The 21,657-nt window shown below is 30.2% G+C and overlaps 7 protein-coding genes across 7 annotated transcripts; 5 read left to right on the top strand and 2 right to left on the bottom strand.

Moving 5' to 3' along the window:
- Positions 1 to 400: 400 nt before the first annotated feature.
- On the top strand, positions 401 to 856 carry cand_013000 (uncharacterized protein; the record flags this gene model as incomplete). Its single annotated transcript, XM_067211537.1, has 2 exons — positions 401 to 770; positions 834 to 856. 2 exons carry the CDS (start codon positions 401 to 403, stop codon positions 854 to 856), a joined length of 393 nt encoding a protein of 130 aa, XP_067066945.1.
- A 375-nt stretch (positions 857 to 1,231) lies between these two features.
- Positions 1,232 to 2,590, top strand: cand_013010 (gamma-glutamyl phosphate reductase family protein; the record flags this gene model as incomplete). The annotated part of the gene is made up of 1 exon (XM_067211538.1): positions 1,232 to 2,590. The coding sequence occupies one exon, from the start codon at positions 1,232 to 1,234 to the stop codon at positions 2,588 to 2,590; it is 1,359 nt and encodes a 452-aa protein (XP_067066946.1).
- Positions 2,591 to 2,700: 110 nt separating this feature from the next.
- Positions 2,701 to 4,215, bottom strand: cand_013020 (uncharacterized protein; the record flags this gene model as incomplete). Its single annotated transcript, XM_067211539.1, has 1 exon — positions 2,701 to 4,215. The coding sequence occupies one exon, from the start codon at positions 4,213 to 4,215 to the stop codon at positions 2,701 to 2,703; it is 1,515 nt and encodes a 504-aa protein (XP_067066947.1).
- Positions 4,216 to 4,785: 570 nt separating this feature from the next.
- cand_013030 (RNA recognition family protein) lies at positions 4,786 to 6,492 on the bottom strand (the record flags this gene model as incomplete). The annotated part of the gene is made up of 1 exon (XM_067211540.1): positions 4,786 to 6,492. One exon carries the CDS (start codon positions 6,490 to 6,492, stop codon positions 4,786 to 4,788), a length of 1,707 nt encoding a protein of 568 aa, XP_067066948.1.
- Positions 6,493 to 7,002: 510 nt separating this feature from the next.
- Positions 7,003 to 8,988, top strand: cand_013040 (uncharacterized protein; the record flags this gene model as incomplete). The annotated part of the gene is made up of 1 exon (XM_067211541.1): positions 7,003 to 8,988. The coding sequence occupies one exon, from the start codon at positions 7,003 to 7,005 to the stop codon at positions 8,986 to 8,988; it is 1,986 nt and encodes a 661-aa protein (XP_067066949.1).
- Positions 8,989 to 11,552: 2,564 nt separating this feature from the next.
- cand_013050 (protein kinase domain-containing protein) lies at positions 11,553 to 12,977 on the top strand (the record flags this gene model as incomplete). The annotated part of the gene is made up of 1 exon (XM_067211542.1): positions 11,553 to 12,977. One exon carries the CDS (start codon positions 11,553 to 11,555, stop codon positions 12,975 to 12,977), a length of 1,425 nt encoding a protein of 474 aa, XP_067066950.1.
- A 268-nt stretch (positions 12,978 to 13,245) lies between these two features.
- cand_013060 (uncharacterized protein) lies at positions 13,246 to 21,255 on the top strand (the record flags this gene model as incomplete). The annotated part of the gene is made up of 1 exon (XM_067211543.1): positions 13,246 to 21,255. One exon carries the CDS (start codon positions 13,246 to 13,248, stop codon positions 21,253 to 21,255), a length of 8,010 nt encoding a protein of 2,669 aa, XP_067066951.1.
- Positions 21,256 to 21,657: the final 402 nt, after the last annotated feature.

Consider the following 21,657-nt stretch of genomic DNA (forward strand, 5'->3'; position numbering starts at 1 on the left):
CTAATGACTTCTAAATTGTGTGCAACTCATTGGATCAATCATAAGTACTAAGGTAAATGTTTTAAATTTCCTTTACCTCAATTTATATAAAGTATATTCTAGTTAGTTTAAAATATTTACATTAGGACATTTATACTTAGCAATTATAATCTTTCTGAAAAAAGTATAATCAATTCTAAACAGTGAAGGCGGTGCTAGATGTCGTACAACCTCAAATATATACAGTAGGTGTAGACTTATAATTTCTAGAGTATAATAAACTATTTGAACAATGTTATTTATAGTTTTAGGTTTCATACTAGCAAGAGTTATATACTGGATTTTTTGCCGAGTATCTTTCAAAGTTGTAAGAAATTCTACACCAATATATGGGGATAAGAAAAAAGGGAAAGTAAAAATAATGACAGTTCTGGGTTCTGGAGGTCACACAACAGAACTTTTAATGCTTTTAAAAGACCTCAATATAAGGGATAACATGAAATTAGTATGTGTAATTGCTAAAACTGATCACTTAAGTAGAAAAAAGACAATATACGTATACTCTAGGGAACTGGGACTAAGTGAAGAGCAAACAGAAAATTTGATAGATTTTGTTGATATCTCAAGAAGTAGAGAAGTGGGACAAAGTTACTTAACTTCAGTATTTTCATCAATAAAGGCTTTATCTGAGTCAGTTTGTGTAGTATTTTCAGAAAGGCCAGATTTATTAATAGTAAATGGGCCAGGTACATGTATTCCAATATGTTATAGTGCATTGTTATTAGAGGTGGGTGATTCCTTCTGACCATATAAAAATAAATAGGTAAATATATTTATTATCTAAATTTTCCCAGATGTTATTTTTCAGAAAGTTTAAAATGGTATTTATTGAAAGTTTTTGTCGAACTGAAACTTTGTCCATCTCTGGGTTGTTGATTTTACCTTTTGCAGATAGGTAAGCAACTTTCGATTCTAAATAATATCATGTGATAATTTTAAATGTGAGGTTTTACAGATTTATTGTTGCTTGGCCTAAATTGACGGAGAAATATCCAAAATGTGAATATCTTGGAATCCTGTATTAAATAGGGATTTCTTAATTTTAGCGGTAAATGTTACTGGTTAATACATAAAAACCAATGAAGCATAGTAATATCTAGATTTGGATTTTAGACGTTGACTGTATATTTCAACTCTTAATAATAACAATATAGGAGTTATAATAGTATATATTTGAAATTATTGAACTATAATGTCTGATACTAATGTATCTTATACTAATAGTTTGCTAACTATAGCAAAAAAAGCTCGTAATTCTGGGATACTGTTATCTTCAACAACACAGCAGGAGCGTAATAAAATATTGAAGACAATAATTGAAGAATTGGAGAATCGCCGTTCGACCATATTATCTGCTAATGATAAAGATCTATGTCTGGCTAAGAAAAATAATATTTCTAGTGTGATGCAAAAACGTCTCCAATTTGGTGAACAAAAATTGAATAGTTGTATAGCTGGTATTAATGATGTGATATCATTTGAAGATCCTCTAGGTAAAATTACTTTAGCTAGAGAAATAACAAGCAATGGTTTGCAACTATTTCGTAAGACTTGTCCGATTGGAGTATTATTAATTATATTTGAGGCTAGACCAGAAGTTGGCATTCAAATTGCCTCACTTGCAATTAAGAGTGGCAATGCACTGATTTTAAAAGGTGGTAGTGAGGCTCATAATACCAATAGTGAAATTGTGGAGGCAATAAAGGCTGCATTAAGGAGAGTAACAACTAACAACAGTATCAATGAAGATATTGTACAAATTGTCTATACACATGAACAAGTTCAAGGTCTCTTGAAGATCTCCAAATATATAGATCTTGTAATACCACGTGGATCTGGACAATTAGTTAATATTGTCAAGCAAAATACTTCTATACCTGTAATGGGGCATGCTGAGGGAGTTTGTATGGTTTATGTAGACAAAGACTACGACGATGAAAAAGCATTGGATATAGTTATTGATAGTAAGACAGACTATCCAGCAGCTTGCAATGCTATGGAGACATTACTAGTGCATAAGTCTATAATTTCATCTTTCTTACCATTATTATCAAAGCGTCTAGAAGAGAAGAATTTTGGAGTTACATTCTATGCCGATGACCATTGTATTAATTTCTTACCTAAGGACAAAACTAAAAGTGTAACTGAAGACTTACTTAGTCATGAATTTAGTGGACTCAGTATGTGTGTGCTTTCTGTATCTAATATTGAGGAAGCTATTAAGCATATTAATGAGTATGGTTCCCATCATACAGATGCCATTGTTACAAGTAATCAAGAGAATGCTGAGTTGTTTGCAAACAAAATTGATTCAGCTGATGTCTTTATAAACTGTTCTACAAGGTTTGCAGATGGTTTTAGATTTGGATTTGGAGCTGAAATTGGTATTAGTACGGGGAGAATTCATGCAAGAGGTCCTGTAGGTTTAGAGGGACTTTTAACTTACAAATATATACTGAGAGGTAATGGGCAAACTGTTGGTCAATATTCTCAAGGTTTATTTCAATATACAAGGAACGAAATCAATATTTCTAATAATCAAATATGCTAAATATACATTAAAATCTAACCAAAATGTTGCATTTCATCAACTTTATTGTAAAGGAATCGACTAATATCTATAAGACAAATGCGGGAATTAAGCAAACTTAACTACAAATGTTATATTAAAGCACCAAGTGAGCCAAGAAATCCATTCATATGTATGAGATAAAGATTTATATTCTCCAACTTCAAATCTGTCATTACATTCTTGAAAGTCGCAATTGCAAAGAAACCTTGAGCCACATAAGATCCTGTAGCATAAACATGTGATATATGGTACTTCATTGCCATAAGGCATGTTAAGTAACAAATTTCATGATTAGCCATTTCTATCAAATTATGAGCAATTTCTCGACGATTAAACTGTCTTTTAATTTCTAAGTCATCTTTCATGTTTCCAAAGGATGTAGTTCTAACTCCCTTGTGTTGATTAAGTCTCGTAGATATATTTTGTATAATTTCACTAGAGTCTTCTGCATCATATTTATGTTTTCCTCTAGATTCTGTGTACTTATTCTTTGAATATAATATACTTTGCTCTTTTATAATCTTGGTATCTGCATTACAGGTATCTTTATTATATAGGCTTTTTAGTTCATTAATATTGGAGATGTTACATAGAAATCTTGCCAGTCCGAAGACAGTTCCTCCTCCTAGAGGAGTTCCACTTACTCTTTCAAATTTATCTTCAGAGAGCACTTTAACAATTGAAACACCAGAACCAATACATACAAGAAGAAATGGATAGTTTATTTTCGAAATATCTCCACTAATTGAAGAATTTAATACATGTTTAAGTCTATAGTTTAAATCATGGTAGTTCAATTTCTGATAGGACTCTAAATCACTTTGCTTTGAATAATTAGTAGTTAATTTAAATTCCATTATATTCAGTGTATTTTTATTTATTATATTTAGATTTCTTGTTTTAATACTTGAACCTTTTATAAATCCTGAAGTATTATCAATTTCAAAGATCTGCTCCTGCTCCTTAACAAGTGAATTTCTATTTTCTCGTATAAATTTCTCAGTGATACATTTTGACATAAAACATATTAGACCCTGTATATTGCTAAGCATCTCATCATATTGAATAACTTCGTACCCTATGCTATTTATAAATTCAGCAAAACGGAATGCACCACCCCCAGTAGCTGCAATATAATAAGAATTTGGCTGTTCTCCAATTAATTTTCGTTTTTTTGCAAATTCAATTAGTTTATCCAATTGAAAACCTACATGATTGTATGTTCTACAAACAACACAAAATATGAGTTGAGTTCCAGTTTTTTTAATGGTGGGTTCTAAAAGTAAATTTAGTTGTCCACGTCTTATGGTGTTAATCTCTTCTGGTTCCAATTTATTGCAAAATTGCTGATAAAAATTATATTTTATTTCCTCTTTATAGTCACAATAGCTAATATGTCCCTTCAAGGTTTGCTTAGAGGTACTCTCTCTTTTATTTTCTTCTACTTCATCATGCTCACTTTCTAATGAAATTTTGTATATTAATTTCACCAGTGTACCTCCAATATCAAACGCACACTTTTTTGAGTTTGATAGTCCTTGAAAGACCTCGACAGTAACGATCTCTACTCCTGTAGTACTAAATATGTCTTTATCACCACTCATTACAAATAGAAATACAGTATACCTTTTGAGATAACATATAGGATATACTATCTGGTTGTTTTAGATCCAAGTTACTTTCTTTGATTTAATCTTACTCCCAAATATTCACTTAAATAATATAAATAAAAAGAAATCTACAGTTTCCAAGAAACCTAGTAAATAATCCAACTACATACACACAATGTTAGGTTTCACTATACCTTATAAGTGAGTTGCAAAATAACTCCTCAAGATATTAAGAAATTTGAAAGAACTTAGAACTTATAAGTTTCCGTGTGGATATGTACAGAAGTCTTAAGTTGGGGGAAGTGGTTCCGCAATAAATAGTTATGAAAAGAAGCGGAACGACGTTTCGATCGTCGGACCTTCAGGTTATGAGCCTGACGCTCTGGACCTCTGAGCTATTCCGCTGTATGGGAGGTAGAGTTTTTGTAAGAGATAATATTAATATCAAAAAGGGGAATCTAGAACCTTACGCGCAACTCCATCCAGATAACTAAACTATATAGTGATAACCATGTAAATAAACTACAGATACTAAGAAATAATGAAAAGATCTATAGAGAATATTTACTGACCCTGTATTGTAATATTTGCATGTGGCATAATAGCTCTTAATATACTGAGTCCTTGCTGTATTGAAGAATGGTGATGACTACTTCCCAGGGAATTTCTCATATTATTATGTTGTTGTAGGGATCTTAATATCCCAGCTTCAACATCAGCTAATTGCTGTACACCTTTGGATAAGCAACGCGGATTGTAATTTTCATTTAATGAGGATTGAGATGACTGTACAGATACTATCTTCAATCCTTGAGGAAGAGATTTAAGAAATTCGCCTCTAACAGCTAATGTTACATCTTTATGTTCACTTGTAGCTTCAGTATATTTGGCCTCTTCATCTTGATTCTGCTGAAATTTCTCTTTGTTGATGCTCTTTTGCTCCTCATTCCCACCTAATTTAATATTATATACAGTATTAGAGTCATCTAATTGTGGTCTTTTTTTTGAGATAGTTTGTAATCCCACAAAGTATAAAGGTTTCTCTATTAAGTTGCTAGTGTCCCCTATATCTATATTTTTAGATTCAAGTAAGGTATTATCAGAAATAGTTGGATCTTGTTTTACTCTTGATCCATTCTTCAATGTATTCACTTTTTCATCTGCTATTTGTATTATAGCTTGATCAGTTGCTGATTGTGTTATTGTACCTTCTGTAGTATCTTCCACAATATCTCCTATTGTAGTTGTTGGTATTCCCACAGTCTCTAAGCATTTATCTACATTGCGTTTGTTTCTACTTCTAGTCGATCTTCTTTCTCTGGTATCATTGTTTTCAGATACTTTATTAGTATTGTCACTAGTTCCAGATCCAATTGTACTTCTAAGCTCCTTTAAGGATTTTAAGGCAAATTTATTTGAGGAATGAAAATTCAAAAGTTCAGATTTATTTATACAGTCATTACTTTCAGCCAGCTTGTGGACATAGGCACAATTTGGGTTTGTGCAAGCTAAATTTCTGATAAAATTGCTACAGTATTTATTAGTACCGAACGAACACCTTATCGTATTATTTCCAAATATCTTCTTGCCATTTACACTTTTTATAGCTTTGGTAGCAGATAGTTCATCACGATAAGTAATAAATGCGCTATAAGTTTCATAGTCTATAGGGACAATTCGCATATTAAGGATTTTACCAAATTTGCCAAATGAGTCACTACCTGCCAAAATTTCTCTCTTTGCATTGGAATAATCTAAACCAGCAACATAGACAAGATTTCGTTGGATTATTCGCATATCTCCCAAAATTTGCTGGTGTAAGGTATCTTCAGATGGTGTACATGATTGATTATATATAGAAGATTCATTTGTTAATGTTTGTAGTTCTCCAGTACTAGTTGTTCCTGTTATATGTGAAATATTACTATCGTCCATATTCATAATTTTATCTCCAGACCATGTAAAACCATCAATAATACTTCTTTCAATAGTGCCATTCTGGATGGTCTTTGAAACATTTGAGACTTTATATAGTTGGCGACAAGCTGGGCACTTATTATCCAGTTGGTCACAAATATGATAGTAGCACCAAAGGCATATCTGATAGCGACATTGACAAGGGTAAAATGTCTTGTCAGTTTCGTCCATCTCCTCCATACATAATGGACAGCTGGTATCATTATTGGTTAGTCCCAAGTCTAAACTATTTGGGCTTTGGTTTTTAGATGATTTACTACCTACGAAACTCCTTTCTCTACTAGGTGAAGTCATTTACAGTAACTTTTATCATAACATCCACAAAAAAGCCAAGAATTTGGGTTGTTTCGTTATTTCCCAGAATTCCCCAATATTTCATAAATAGAATTCTCTTTAGTCCTACTCTTATTTCCACTGTCCGCCTTTGAATTAGGCGCCAAAAAAGCGGTTGATTTATAATTTAGATAAACCCCTGTATCAGCTCTCTGAATTCTTTTTACTTAAAATGAGTTGAGCTAAGGATCCAATACACGAATTAACTTAATTAGTTGATTATAGAATATAATTTATAGTAGTTTATAATATTTCCTTTCCTCATTAAAGTATTTCTTGTGATAGATTCTGTATGTATGGGCTTGCATTGTCAAATGTAGTATATTGTACATGTTACCGGTATGTCCCCACAAAATTTGAATCTGCTATTTCTTCAATTCTTGTGGATTCTTACTTTTTATAGGTTAAAGAAATAAATATAATATTTCATGAGAATTTTTATGCTATGTAGTAGCCAAAGAAGCTTTCATTATGAGCACTTTAATACGCCGTAATTTGGAAAGTAGTATTCAGGGCCTTTTTTTCCAGTTCTTAAGTCTTCACTTAAAGAAACAAAACAATAACATAAATTTAGACATATGTAGTATTATAGAGGGAGATCAAGTATATAGTAAACAAATAAATGAGTCAAAAGAGAAGAACAAACAAAGGTATCAGCAAGATGAGATTACTATAAGCAAACATACAAGAAATGTGGAAGAAGTTGAACAGCCAAGCCAGATAGTAGAAGTGAGAGTTAAGGATGAAAGTGAGAAAGTTCAATATAGTGAGAGTATAGAGCAAGGGAGAGGATGCTTAAGTTCGGAAATTGGGGTTTCTAGGTGCTTTGAAATTTATCGAGGTAATGGCATTGTAGGAGCTTCATGCGAAGATAGACCAAATTTAACTATTATAGATGACAATATTAAAGTTCCAAATACAAGAGTCAAACTTCTTGAAGCAGAGCTTTATAGAATATGTGATCTATATGGAAGAAAGCAAGGTCTTGAAGTTTATATAGATTGGAAGATTTGGGAATCCCAAGTAATAAAAGCATTAGGTTTGAGTATTTTTTGCTCAAAAACTCTTGCTAACGTTATATTTAGTGCCTATCATAGAGATTATAGAAGTTGCATGAGTATACTTTGTAAGACAATAGAAGATTTGGGGGATAGAGACTCGGGAAAGATAAATATGGAATTGTCGGAAGAAAACATTACCAGCGTGAGTTTACCAAAATGTAGTGATTCCAGTGTATCTGGGAAAAATAATGTAAATATCTTAGATAAAAAGTCTAATATATACAACTGTGAGGTAGAATATAAGCAGCCACCAAACTCAGGGAATTTATGCCGGTCATCAATTATTTGGTTTCTTTGTCATAAACACGGATTTGAGCTGAATGATCCCAGCATAAATTATTTTAGATTATTATCATATCTTTCGAGTTCATCGAAATTCATTTTACCAGGTTCTTTTAGGCCTTTATTATATGAACTTATTTCGAGACACTTGGCATTAAAATTTCTAGAGGATGACAAGATTTTTAAGGAATTATATGTTAATACTATAATAGTTCGTATATATTATGATTTGGACTTAATAGATCTACAAAAACTTCGTTTAAAGGATATCAGAAATAGTGACTTAATTACTCTACTTGCTGAGATGGTTGGAAGTGAATCTTTCCATGACTTACAACACTACTTTAACTACCAACATTTCTATGTATTGTATTGCAGATTTATAGAGCTTGATATTGATGAAGATCAGGTCTTGAGCTACAAAGAATTTCGAAATCATGACTTTGGAGCTCTAACAAATAAGACCTGTGCTAGACTTTGGGATTGTAAGATATCAAACAAAAAGTCTCTATTTGATCAAACCACTGGAAATAGAACTGAAAGTGTCAATAGCTTAATGATATCTGATTACCAAGTATCAATACTTAAAAATTTTGATACAGTTAATACAACTTTTAACAAGGAGTTCTATATGAAGTATGAGGATTTCATCTACTTCTATATTAGTGACGAAGATAAAACAAGTGAAAGAAGCATCAGATATTGGTTTGAAATTGTAGATTTAGATTGTAATGGATGGATAACTCCGAGAGAGATTGAGTATTTTTATCAGGAACAATATCAAAGGAGTTATGAGTTAAGACATACACTACCCGAATTAAATGGAATTTTATGTATGATGAATGATCTATTAATGCCAAAAAGGCCAGGGGGATTTCGTCTAGATGACTTTCAAAAAAACAAAACTGTAGCTGGTCATTTCTTTAATATACTTGTAAATACTAAGAAGTGTCTATCTACCATATTTAAAGATGGTGAATTTAACAATATACACAACTACTTTGAAAGTAAAGTTTGCCCCAAATATTATACACCTTGGGAATTGCATTGTCAGTACCAATATCAAATAATACAAGATGAGGATGAGCGGCTTCAGCAAGAAAGTGTTACATAATTGATGATAAATATCCCAAGTTCTATCTACTTACTCGTTGAACCCAGTTATTATAAAATGGATCAAAGATAAACTGACTATAGTCCAAGAAAGTGTAATCTATTATTATGAGAGTTATTATTATTCCAAATGAGATTATGGCTACATAGTTATAGGGGGTATAGCCAGCAAAAATTATAAATACCAGTAAGATGGTAATTGTCCATTCTAATCCTTGACGAATATTCTTAGACATCTAAAAGATATGTATTCCAATTTGTGATTCTATTTGTAGCTCTTATTTATTATCAGCAACTTCAAAGTGGATTTAAGGACTTTACTATGGAGGGCTGTATTAATTTTAACAATAGCGGGGATTGAACATGGCGCCTTTATTAGGATATACTACCTAAAAAAACTCTAGAAAGTAGAGATTGCAATTTATATTTTATCAGATGATGTAGATATTTCATGCATTTATGAATGCATCTCTTGATTAAGTTACAGATATTGGTCATGATTAATGCGGTAATTTTTTAAGGCTCTCTAATTTGAGTGATGTAATATAGGCAGGCCATTCACAAAATCTATCTTGAATTGTAACACAACAGCTATAATTTACAAAATTTTACATATAAGATATTAAATCTGGAAGTAGCTTGTTTTTGGTTACTGAGAGCACTATTTGAATAATAAATAATGTATCTCTAATTCGGCACAATATGTGATGTACATTGTTCTAACAAATATAAGATTCAAGCTATACCTAGAACCTTTTGTATTTTAACTAAAGAAATTCTCCTTATTTTAAAATTTAATATAAAATTTACATATTTTGATTTCAGAGATATATCTACAAGGTTTTAAAACATGTAAGACTACAATACAAGATACTTTTATGTTTTCTCAATGATACTAGGATAACGGAGGTGGTAGGATCTAGACTAGGCTTTTGTAAATGTATTAAGATTCCTGAATACTTCTTAGAGGATACTAATAGGTCGAAGGGAATACATAGTGTTATTTATGGACAGATAAAACGATGAGACGATTATAAACAAGCTGAATGAGAAGTCGTGAAATGTAACACAAAAGTTAATTATATAGATTAACCGTTATATACTTAACTTGATGGATCCCTAAGACATTGCATTAATTTTTATCAATAAATATTAAACTCAGAACAGAAAATAACTTCTTTTTACTAGTTAATAGATGGCTACATATTTAATACTCGGATTATATATTACAGACGTTATAAATTGAGTATTTTGCATAAGATGAACTATTAGGGATAGTTTTGTTTCCAATAAATATTACTTTAATAAGAAATCCTTAAGATTACACTTTATTAAAATTAAAGCAATTTAGTCTCTTCTACACATACTCCACAAGTTTCGAGATTTACTGTGACATATATTGAGATAGGTTCTTTAAATTAAAAAAATAAAATTCAAAGTTTAGACTACACTAGAACCCTATAATTATACTTCATATATAAATTTAATTTCAAAGTTGTCTGGAATTTTGAAGTTTATTAGTATACCATACAAATCCTGAAATATTCTGTATTTCTATATTATGACTTAATATAAGTTCATAATAGATAACGTAATCATACCGCCATATTACTTTTTAACTTATTCCCTTAAATAGATAAAATACCTTCAATGTAATTCAGATACAATCTTCAGGAGCTCTTAAAGTACTTAAATTTTATTTGTAATGTAACACTCTAAAGCTTATTAACCCATATTTGGAATTTATCATTAAAAGACTTCTTATTATTACCAAGTAATAGCAAATTATTAAATTTGGGTATCTAGTAATGTAACTACATCACAACTTATTACCATTTTCACTTAGTAGTCAACTAAATATGTAAAATTTTGTATTTAAACTTTGCAAATGTTAATTCAGTTTATTATTTATTATTTCATAGCATAATAAATTTTGGTTGTTAGCTTGTTCTATAAGAGAACTTTTTTAGAATAGCAAAGAACTTTATTTAAAGTATACTCAGCCTCTAATTAACTAATAATATAAATAGTTATATGGATATTGAGGCAGAAATATTAATTTATACAAGTATTGTAAGCGCACTAAATCCTTGCTAGTCATCGGTTACACTACATAGAATATTACCAGATTCCATTTGAACTCAGGAAACAAGTAGTGTAAAGTTTATTTAATACTAGGATAGGATTATGATAGGTAGGATCAAAGTATTATAGTCTCCTTACTTTTTTCTTTTTCTATCGTAATTATAGAGCTGATAAATCATCTTCTCTGCTACAAGTTCATTTGATTTAAGAGCATGAAAAATATCTTTTACTGTATTGGAACCCTCATCCTTATGTAGTATCTTATTAAACTAGATTCAATATATTTATTCCAACTCCGTTGAGTTCACAACCTGATAGTATATTATTACTAGTTTTAGTTATTAGGTTTATTATCTAATAACTTGACATTATTATTTGGCGGCCTGTATATATCACCCGCTTCATGCAATACAAGTTATTGTAAAAAGTTCATGCTACCTTATATTTAACGATAAAAAGCAAATAATTAATAGAATCTAAATGCATAGGAGAAGTCCTATTAGTATTAGGAACTCTTTACTTATATCTAAACGTATAGTTGACCCCAGTAATCCAACAGAAGAAATTCGATCTGGGCCAATCTTTAAAGGTATACTAAAAGAAAAAGTAGCTGAATCAGCCAATGAATATAAACAAGACGCAGGTTCTCTAGAAACTAAGATATATGGGAACTCACAGTTAAGTGAAATAGATCATACTTTAGATAATCAGCTAGTAGATGCAGCGATTGATAATACTAAGAATACCATCATTAAACATAAAGCAAGTTTAAGATACCATGATAATAGTGATGACACTAGTAGTACTGACAGCAACTTAAAACTACCTTTAGTAGAGAAACGTCATTGTAAAGGTAATCATATAAATAATCATACATTACAATGCCATAGTAATATTCGCCTGCGCAGTTCACTAACTGATACTAAAGCCCAATCTGTACCTAGAGTTGTAATACTTGAAAGGACTCAGGAGGAAACCGTCAAGATAAATATAAAGGTAGCACCTGAAGAGCTCATAGAATTAGATCAGATAGAATTTGGAGAAGTTATAAGTTCAGGAGCTTTTGGTGTTATTTACAAGTGCAAAGTTGATGGAATAAAAGGTAAGAATAACTCACAATTTGCAGTAAAACTATTTTTAAGAGATAAGAATACTGGAGGCCTTACAGAAGAACGTTTGGGATCTATTGAAGCTGAATTGAATTGTATAAGAGTGCTAAGACATCCAAATATAACTGAATATTATGGAATACTAAATCCAAAAAGTGGCGAAATGGGATTTGTTATGGAATATATAAGTGGAGGTACTGTTTTTGATTTATTGTATAGTGGTCTTCATGTAGTTCCTATTTCAAGACGTATTGCATGGTGCATACAGCTAGTCTCATGCATTGCATACTTGCATGAAGGGTGTTCCCCATATCGCTTTATACATAGAGATATAAAAACAATTAATATGCTCATTAACTCCACTGATTATTCAATAAAGCTTTGCGATTTTGGAAATGTTCGTGAGCGTACATTTTCATACTGCCGTCTAGATAACAATGGAGGATCTATTCGTTATATGTCTCCTGAATCACTTAAAGTAGGGGCATTTATTAATGATAAGACAGATATCTGGTCAATAGGCTGCTGTATAATTGAAATATGTGGTGGTGGCATTCCATACAAGGAATTTTCAGATGAGAATTCACTGCTTGATAATATTCATAATGGAGGTCTACCAAGGATTCCATTGTTTTTCCCCCATTCGCTAAGTAGAATTTGTTCTAAGTGCCTATCTATAGATCCAGATATGAGACCAACAGCAAGTAAGCTGTATCGTGAGCTAACAAAATTAGATATTGGACTCCTAAGGAAAAGCTTGTTAGGAAAGTTAGATCTCCAACCTTGTGTACAATAAGTTAAATAAGAAATTTAATTTATAGTTTGTTAACCTTATACCTGATTTAATATTTATATTAGAGAATTTTTATTTCAGACAAAAAATATATATATCTTAATTAAGTGTTTTGAGGGAGTAACTTAACAAAGTTAAGATTTCGGTATACTGGTATTAAGGTGTTGGATACAATGTAATACTACCATTTGGCGGTAACCAAACAGTATTTTAGGTGAACTAAAGGGAGTCTATATACTTAGAGTAGTCAGGTATTGACATCTTATTTGTTATGTGTTTAGATGGTAATATAATAATAAATAGATTACTATCAACAGATCTTACATATGTACTTGATACACTGAGTCAGCTATTGGAAAATCCTAGTTATGGGATATCGTCTCAACTCAAAAGTTACCTATTAGCCTCTCCATCATGTAGTGAGATATTAAATATATGGTCAAGGAATATATATGAAAGTACCACTATAGTAAAGAAAAGTTGTTCAGAGGTTATTAATGAGACAATGCATGGAGAGACTTTGGAAAGATCAGTTATAATTAGAGTCTTGACTATATTATCAGTAATTTTAGAATACCCAAAACTCTCAAATACCTCTCATTTAGATGATGAAGGAAACAAGTGTGTTTTTTTATATTCTCAGCGTCTAGCTTCAACTATAATTAATCAGTATTTGGTTTACATATATCGCCATTTAAGTTCGGCTTCAAGAAAGATTATTGGGTGCAGTTTTAGACTACTTTCAGCACTTGTAAATACTAGTACAAAACATGCTCAAGATATATTGTCTGACTTTAACTTTGCTCTTCCACATATCCAGTCTATAGATAGCTTATTTGATAAATTTACTGAGAAAAAAGTTTATGAGATATCTAAGGCTCAAGATGATCAAGTAGAAATTTTAGACAATCACATGAATATTAACAAGTATAATGAGGATTTTTCATTGGTAGACAGAATATTTAATATAATAGAAGTTGAGAGAACTAATCCAAGAATAAGGATCCAATTTCTACGCTTTATACTATCATTTATAAAGATCTCCGTTTACAAGAAAAAACCATCTGAATGGAATAATAATATAATAATTAATTTTATGCGCATTAAGAATTTTGGGAATAGGATATTTAAAAATATGATTTTTTATGATCAAATTGAAGATATTGGGGCTATTTTCATTATTTTTTTTGAAACTGTGTTGAGAAATTCAAGCATTGCTACACACTTGAAAAGATCATTTCTAAATATGACAATACTAAATAATATCACCTATACAATGATAAATATATCAAAAAGCGTACCTGTTGAAAAACAGCTTGAATTAGTTATCAATGAGGAACAATTAATAATAGATTCTGCAGGTGCAGACTCCAACAAGATCACATATTCAAGATTAGAGATATTAAGAATAATAGGAAGTATGACGGAATTTATAGCATGTTTACATGCTGAGAGAAGATCAACTTCTGAATCTAATAATTTGATTATTTTATGGCTTCAAACTATAAAGCCGATAACTAATCCAATTTTCTCGCAATTAGTAGTCAGTGTTTTTCGAAGATTATCGATTCTAGATCAGATACAGTACTTAAAAGAGCTTCAGATTCCCTTTAACCTAGAGAATTCACTACGTTGGATACTAACTTGTGGGTTTTTGTCTTACTTGCTGCTTCCATCAGAGGATTTAGAGTTGAAAGAGAGTTTTGTGAACCACAGCTCATACATTAAAGATTTTAATAGATTATCAGCTATTAGTTCAAAAGATACTGATAAACTTGAAACACATGTGAGTAAATATATAAAGTCTAGGTTGTTTAGTGATATTAAGAATGAAAAAGATCCTAAAAATAAAGTTAACTTAACATTTGAAGACATATGTACTTGGATTTGTCCTCCTACTATTCAGAAAGCTATTTTAAACTTAGCAATTTTAAATACACCTGAAAAGGGTAATATCTTTATTAATATAGCTTCTGCTTCAATTATAATGATTATTACAAGACGTTTAGGTTTAATGAATACTATTATTGAGACATGTGATATTAGTATAGAAAATAGTGAAAATATAGATACTTTCGAACATTTACGTGATACTAAATTTCAGCTTATTGAAGATTTAAGATACCAAATAAATTATCATTGCATTCCAGAAATGAATACCATGATTAATATGCTTAGAAATATAGCTTCAGCTAATGCTGAGAGTTATGAAAGTATCTTTAGTTGGTTCTTAAAAGGACTTAACCAATACAAGAATCAGTTTACTCTTGCAAATAATGACACTAATGAGGTGGAAGATATTGATGATGATGTATTCATCAATATTAGATATGACAAAACATATTCCAGAGATTTAATGCAGGGATCTGAGGCAGATTCACACAGAAATTTCAACTCTCAAGAATATTCAGAGGCAGAACAAGAAATTCACCTTTCAATATCTCATTATATATTGAGAGTAATTCCAAAAATGAAGTTACTTCGACAAAATAAAGAACTGTGTATTATTGATTTTTGTCCTCATTGCATTAAACTTAAATGTAATAGCTATGAATTACATACTGACATATCTAAGGTATATCTGGTGTATGGTATAATGTTAATTATTGTTGAATGCATACACTCAATATTGCATTCTGTTGGAACAGATCTTCTTTTAAGTACTGGATGCCGTTTCGACTGGACAAAGTTACTCACAGATTCTATGTTCACATCATTTTGGTTTAATGACATATTGATTAAATCCTTAGAGGATTCCCAAATAAATATTTTGATAAATTCTTTGGTTGATTTAATACTGGACTGTTTTGGAGGAAAATATCAACTAAGAACAAAGGGAAAGTGGAGTAAACCTTTAATAAACTTTTTGGATCACTTAGTAGATTTTGCTTTACTTGAAAATAGGAAAGCAACTCTTTCAGATGTAATTCCAATTTTAAGGGCAAAACACCAGGCAATATATCAAATGTTTTATTCTATCTGGGTTGAGCTATTATATCTCACAAATGTCTTTGATATAGATATATTTTTGTGGCTTTCTTGTCTAAATAATACAAAAGATAATATTAAAGGTACTACAAATCAAGTTTTGCATATAAAATCGTTTAAATTCGTAAATTCAATGTGCAAATATGCAATGAATAACCCGTTGGAGCTGAGGGGATTGATAAGCGGACTAACACAATATCAATTAGATAATAAGAAATATAGTCATATTGAAAAGTGTTCTACTAGTGAAAATAAAATCCTAGATATAGGATTTTATAGTATCTGCTTATATTTAAGTAATAAGAAGCGACAGAAAAAATATCCAATTTTTGATATTCCAAATAACTATGCAAAGTGCAATTTAAGTTACTCTGAATTTAATTTTGCAAAAAACTCAGAGAAATTACTAAATAATGAGGATGAAAATAAGTATCATTCGAATAAACTAGATAATACTATAATAAATAGATTCGTAATTCCTTTAGTTAAACTGATTATTCAAATAAATGGAACAAGTGATTTCCTTCATTCTAAATACATAGCTGTTCTTAGTGAATACGATGAATGGGGTAATTATGAAGAAGCTAGACTAAAAATTCTAAAAAAGTATCGAAAAGGTGGACAATTGATCAAATACAAATTTTTAAGACACTATATAGAGGATATTTGTTCCAATATTATACTAAATTTCAGCACTTTTTCATACGAATCATGTCTTTGTATAATATGCAAACTCCTGACTACTTTAACATTATACAAACCTGAAGAAGCCTGTTTATCTATTCAAGTTATATTAAAGACCTTTGCTAATATTAAAAGAATTACTTATAGCAGAATCAATCACAATTACTTAAAGCTTCAAAAAGAAGATTATAGTAGTAATTTGTATGATCAATTTGATATAAAGAAAGTAATAGATAACAACTTTAAATTGCAGGATATTATATTGGCATGGATTGAACAATCATGGGATATAGATATTTCATATGAGTTGATAGGCTTTATAGATTTGGCTGAATATTTTGGATTAGATACTAATGGATTTATAAAAAAGGTCTTTGATTTGAATTCAAAGAGTGTTGTGGATCTGTTGGAATTTTTAAGGGTTAGATTAGGATCAACTGCAGAAAGCTATGAAAATGGCGAGCATAACTACTCTCCTTTATCTCCTCGTCTACTTAGTATTTTAGAGACTATTGTAAATTTAATACCAACTAAGAAGCTAATTAAATTAATTCGAAGTAATCTAAATAATATAACAAATCCTGAACCTAACTATAATTACTCAAATGGTTTGAAAACTTTCAATGTTAGTATTATTTCCTATTTACTAAAGAAATGGTCACAAATAAAGTTGAAGTATCTCAAAATTATTACTGAGATAGTTTTATCTATGGACACAGAATTTGAATTTGGAGATATATCTGGTTATAGCAATAGGATATGTATATATTTTCCACTGGATTTGTTTGCTGTTAATATAGAGCATATTGAATTGAGCTATTTTATTTTGACGGAATTTCTACCACTATTATACAGGAAATTTTACTCCTTTAGATTATCTGTAACAAGATTTATTTCTCCATATCTGTCTTACTCTACAAAATCTTGCAATTCGTCTGAAAATATAAATGAACCTAGCACCCCAAGTTACATGAAAGTTTGTTCCACGTCTCAGAAAGTACTTGATATGGAAATAAAACAAATAGTGTATTCAATTCCTTTGGCACTAAGAATTCTCTGTTTAAATGATATTTGTTGGACAAGGATTACTCCCTTATTAGAGTATGATTTTCAAGAAGACTTTATGGATAAACTTATTGAAGAGTTTAGTAATTTATTAGAAAGGTATCCAAAATTAGTTAGAGTTCTTGATTGTTTAATCAATCAAGGATATACCCCAAAGTATGTTCTGAGTTATGATAATGTACATGAGGAGATTAGAGATAAAAAACAATTATTAGAACTGACTCAAAACTTAGAATTTGAAAGTAGAAAAGATTCAATGGATAACTTTAGACCAATACAAATCATTAATTCAAGAATTATATTTCGTTTTATTTTTAAACTTGCTATCAAAAGTATTAAGATCTTGGATAATGTACCTATTATATCGGAGTATATATGGATATCTATTTTAATAAATTTTGAGTCAAATACTTGCAAATTTGAGTTTTCAAATACTAGTGAACTAAAAAAGTTGGTTGAGATTCTAACCACTTGTTATAATTGCTTACTAACAAATTTTAGCGTGCTAGTTCAAACATCACTGAAGATTATAGAGGAACAAAAAGGGAGTTCTATGGGGGTGTTATTAAACAAGATTCCACTTAGCGAGCTAATTCATAAATTTCTGATACTAATGCCTTGCGCCTTATATACTCAGATAAACCCAATACTCCCAATATTATCTAAGCTCCTTAATAGACAGTCTGATATGGAAGCAATAACCTATATTTTAGGTAGCAATAGCAACAATATTCTTAAGTTGTTTGCTATCATAAAGGAACAACATACTTTAAATAATATAAATGAAAATGAAGGTTTTCATAACACATCTAGTATATCAGCAAGATATCCAATAAGTTTTATAGAGGCAAGTAAATATTTTGTGAACTTTGCAAGGATATTATTAGATAATTATCAAGTAAGTGATGAAGGTGATCTGGATGAAATTTTGATTCTTCTAGAACTACAAGTCATACTTTCCTTTTTACTATATATTTCAAAACTATATCAACTACAAGCAATGGACTTTAGGTTTAAAGGCCTACCAGCTTTTATTTTACTGAAATTAAATCGTATTCAGAGTATAACTGAAAAGATTTACAAACTACAATTTAATTATTTTAATAGCATAGAGAATTCTGGAATATTTAGAAGTAGATTTAACTCAATGGTAGACATACCTCGAGAGTTCTCTGATGATTGCATGATATTTTTATCTGGGTCATTCAATTTGTTTTTATTTGTTGGACATATATTGACTCTTGAAGATAACTGTATAATCAAAAATAAAAACTTTGAACCCTTTCAGGAATCTTCTATTTTCAACTACCTATCTAAGATTGCATCTTCAAGATTTTCTGCAAATATGTTTTCCAGATCTAGTGCCAATAACTCACTTTGGAGAAATATTCTTATTTATTCTGCACTTTGTAGGGCTAGGGATACTAAAAAAAGTGATATAAAGCCTTTATTTATGCCAAACTTTGGCAATTCTCAGCTATCACATAATGAATTAAGAGAAGATAATTGTAGCATCGAAGTAAACAATCCTTTAACCAATGAATGGTATCATTCGTATATTTCAAGTTTAAAAAACTTTATAGATGATAGGTCTAGTCTGCAGTATTTTGATTGGCTAAATCCAAGTCAGGAAAGACTCAAATATACATTGAAATCATTTCCTTATAATTCTAAGTTATTTAACTTATCTTTTCAACAATCAAACAGTTATTTAGAACTTGACTTACTTCAAAATAACTACCTTATATATGATGTTGGTTATGTTGTTCCTGTAATCGTAGCTCGATTTAGATTAGCCTATTCTATAGTAAGAGAGAGGAATCTAAGAAAGGCTCGTGAATTAAACTTTAAAGTGCAAATCAATAATTCTGTGGAAAGAAATAATTTAAGAGAATTTAGTACTGTAGATTTCAGTAAGGAATATCCGGCAGGTGAAGCTTTAAAGTTTTCTAAAAGTGCTGGTTTTTTAGAAGAAAAAGATTTTGAGATTATAAATAAGAGTATTTTTGGCAATACAATAGATGAAGGCTTCCAATGGCTGAATGACTTTTGTCAAAATGGATCTTTGCAAATCTTGATTTGTGCAACTTCTTGCACTGATAAATATTTAAGGTTTATTGCATATAATGGGTTGTCATTAGTACTTGAACTTATAGAATTTACCTTTAACAAAGTTAATGAAAGAAAGAACAGACTTAAAATGAGGATGGAGTTAGAAGAAGACTATGTAGATACTCATGAGGAAAATAAAAGGAATACTGACGATTTAGATGAAGAGAATTATATGGATATTTTGGGTAAGAAAAAGAGACGAAAACTTGCAAAGGGACATAATTTGATAAGATATGGGTTTAAGGAGCTACCTCAAATACTTGCACTTTTAAATGCTTTTAAAGGAACAGTTAGTGGTGCAATTAAACCTGTAGAAGAGCAAGGTCTCAAAAAATCTCGTGAAGAACCACAGTCACTATCACTGAAAATTAATAATCATATTCCCATGGTGAGGATATCTTCATTTGTTACATCATTTCTATCAATGAGCATTGATGTTATTTTCCTTCCAGAATCTAGCATGTATAAATTAGTAAACTATTTTCTGCTATCCCGTAGTTATATAGATAGATTTGATATCCCTCTATTTTTCAGTTTATTTTATCCTGAATCCTTGGAAGAATCGAAGACTTTTAAGAAATTTATATTTGATATCTTAAAGTGTGGTTGTAGCATATTTAAACATCTTGAAATAGCTAAATATAGCTTAATTCAGCAATTTGATGGTGAAAGTGAACAGGAACAAGATGCATTAAATCGCAGATTTGTAATCCCTCTAATTATAACCAGCATTAAATGCCTTAATCAATATTCATATAATGATTATATTTTTACTTTAAGCAATATTTTGGATATTTTAATTGAGCTTTCTGATTCAGGAATTTTATCTAAATGTGAAGTAGATATTGTTGATATGCCGACTTTTCTTATATCATTTTATATTCCCGACACTTTTAGATCTAATTCAAGTGAAAATGTACAAAACCCAAATAAGTGGAATTATGCACATTCTATAGTAATACAAATGGTTAACCAATACTCAATTTTTGATTTGATTACACATATATCAGAAAAATTCGAGAATTCACCGAACTCTAAAATTCAACAAGCAATTATCTCTAAGCTGGTTGATTTAGTCTGGCATATTTGTCTATCTGGATTTATAAACAGTGACTATATCTCTAATACATTGAACCCGTGGACTCTGCATCTCAAATATAATTCAGAGTATAACCAACACTTACTACGCTTTCTTGGAGGCTATCATAATGTATATTGCACCTTCTACAAAGTTTTTGAGTGTATAAAATCATTAAAATTTCATAGGCACAAACTATCAGCAAATTCTATAAATAAACTTGTACAGTGTTGGAATCTCAGTTTGTATGCTCTACTTTATACTTTAAATAATTTGTTTGATGTAGAAAATATCGGCATTTTTGAGACCATGATAAGTGATTTCCAATTGTTATATACTGATTTTGTGAAGTGAGATTGTGCAAGCTATATACTGCTGCATACTTATTAGATCACGAATATATATCATTACCAAAGTGAAATTACTTGTAGAATTGACAAGTTTCAAATTAAAAAAGTTACTGTTTAGTTTAGTATTATTTTGTTTTCACTTTGATGGTATAACTCATAAGTTTACTGTATTGCAACTTTTTGCTTGTCCTCTATATATTACTCCTTAAATATGGATTCCAATATAAAAGGCAATGGTCATAATATTTTTATATTGGCAAGATATTCTATTATACATATAACGGTCTTTTTGAGGATTTAGAATAGTCAGTACATTGGAATATGAATAATTTTGAGATCCTACAGTATATCGTAACTAATAAGGTGAAATAAGTATTTTAAAAGGAGACTTCTAAAATAAATATGA

Source organism: Cryptosporidium andersoni (genome assembly GCF_001865355.1).
Source record: "Cryptosporidium andersoni isolate 30847 chromosome Unknown contig_40, whole genome shotgun sequence".
Taxonomy (NCBI): domain Eukaryota; phylum Apicomplexa; class Conoidasida; order Eucoccidiorida; family Cryptosporidiidae; genus Cryptosporidium; species Cryptosporidium andersoni.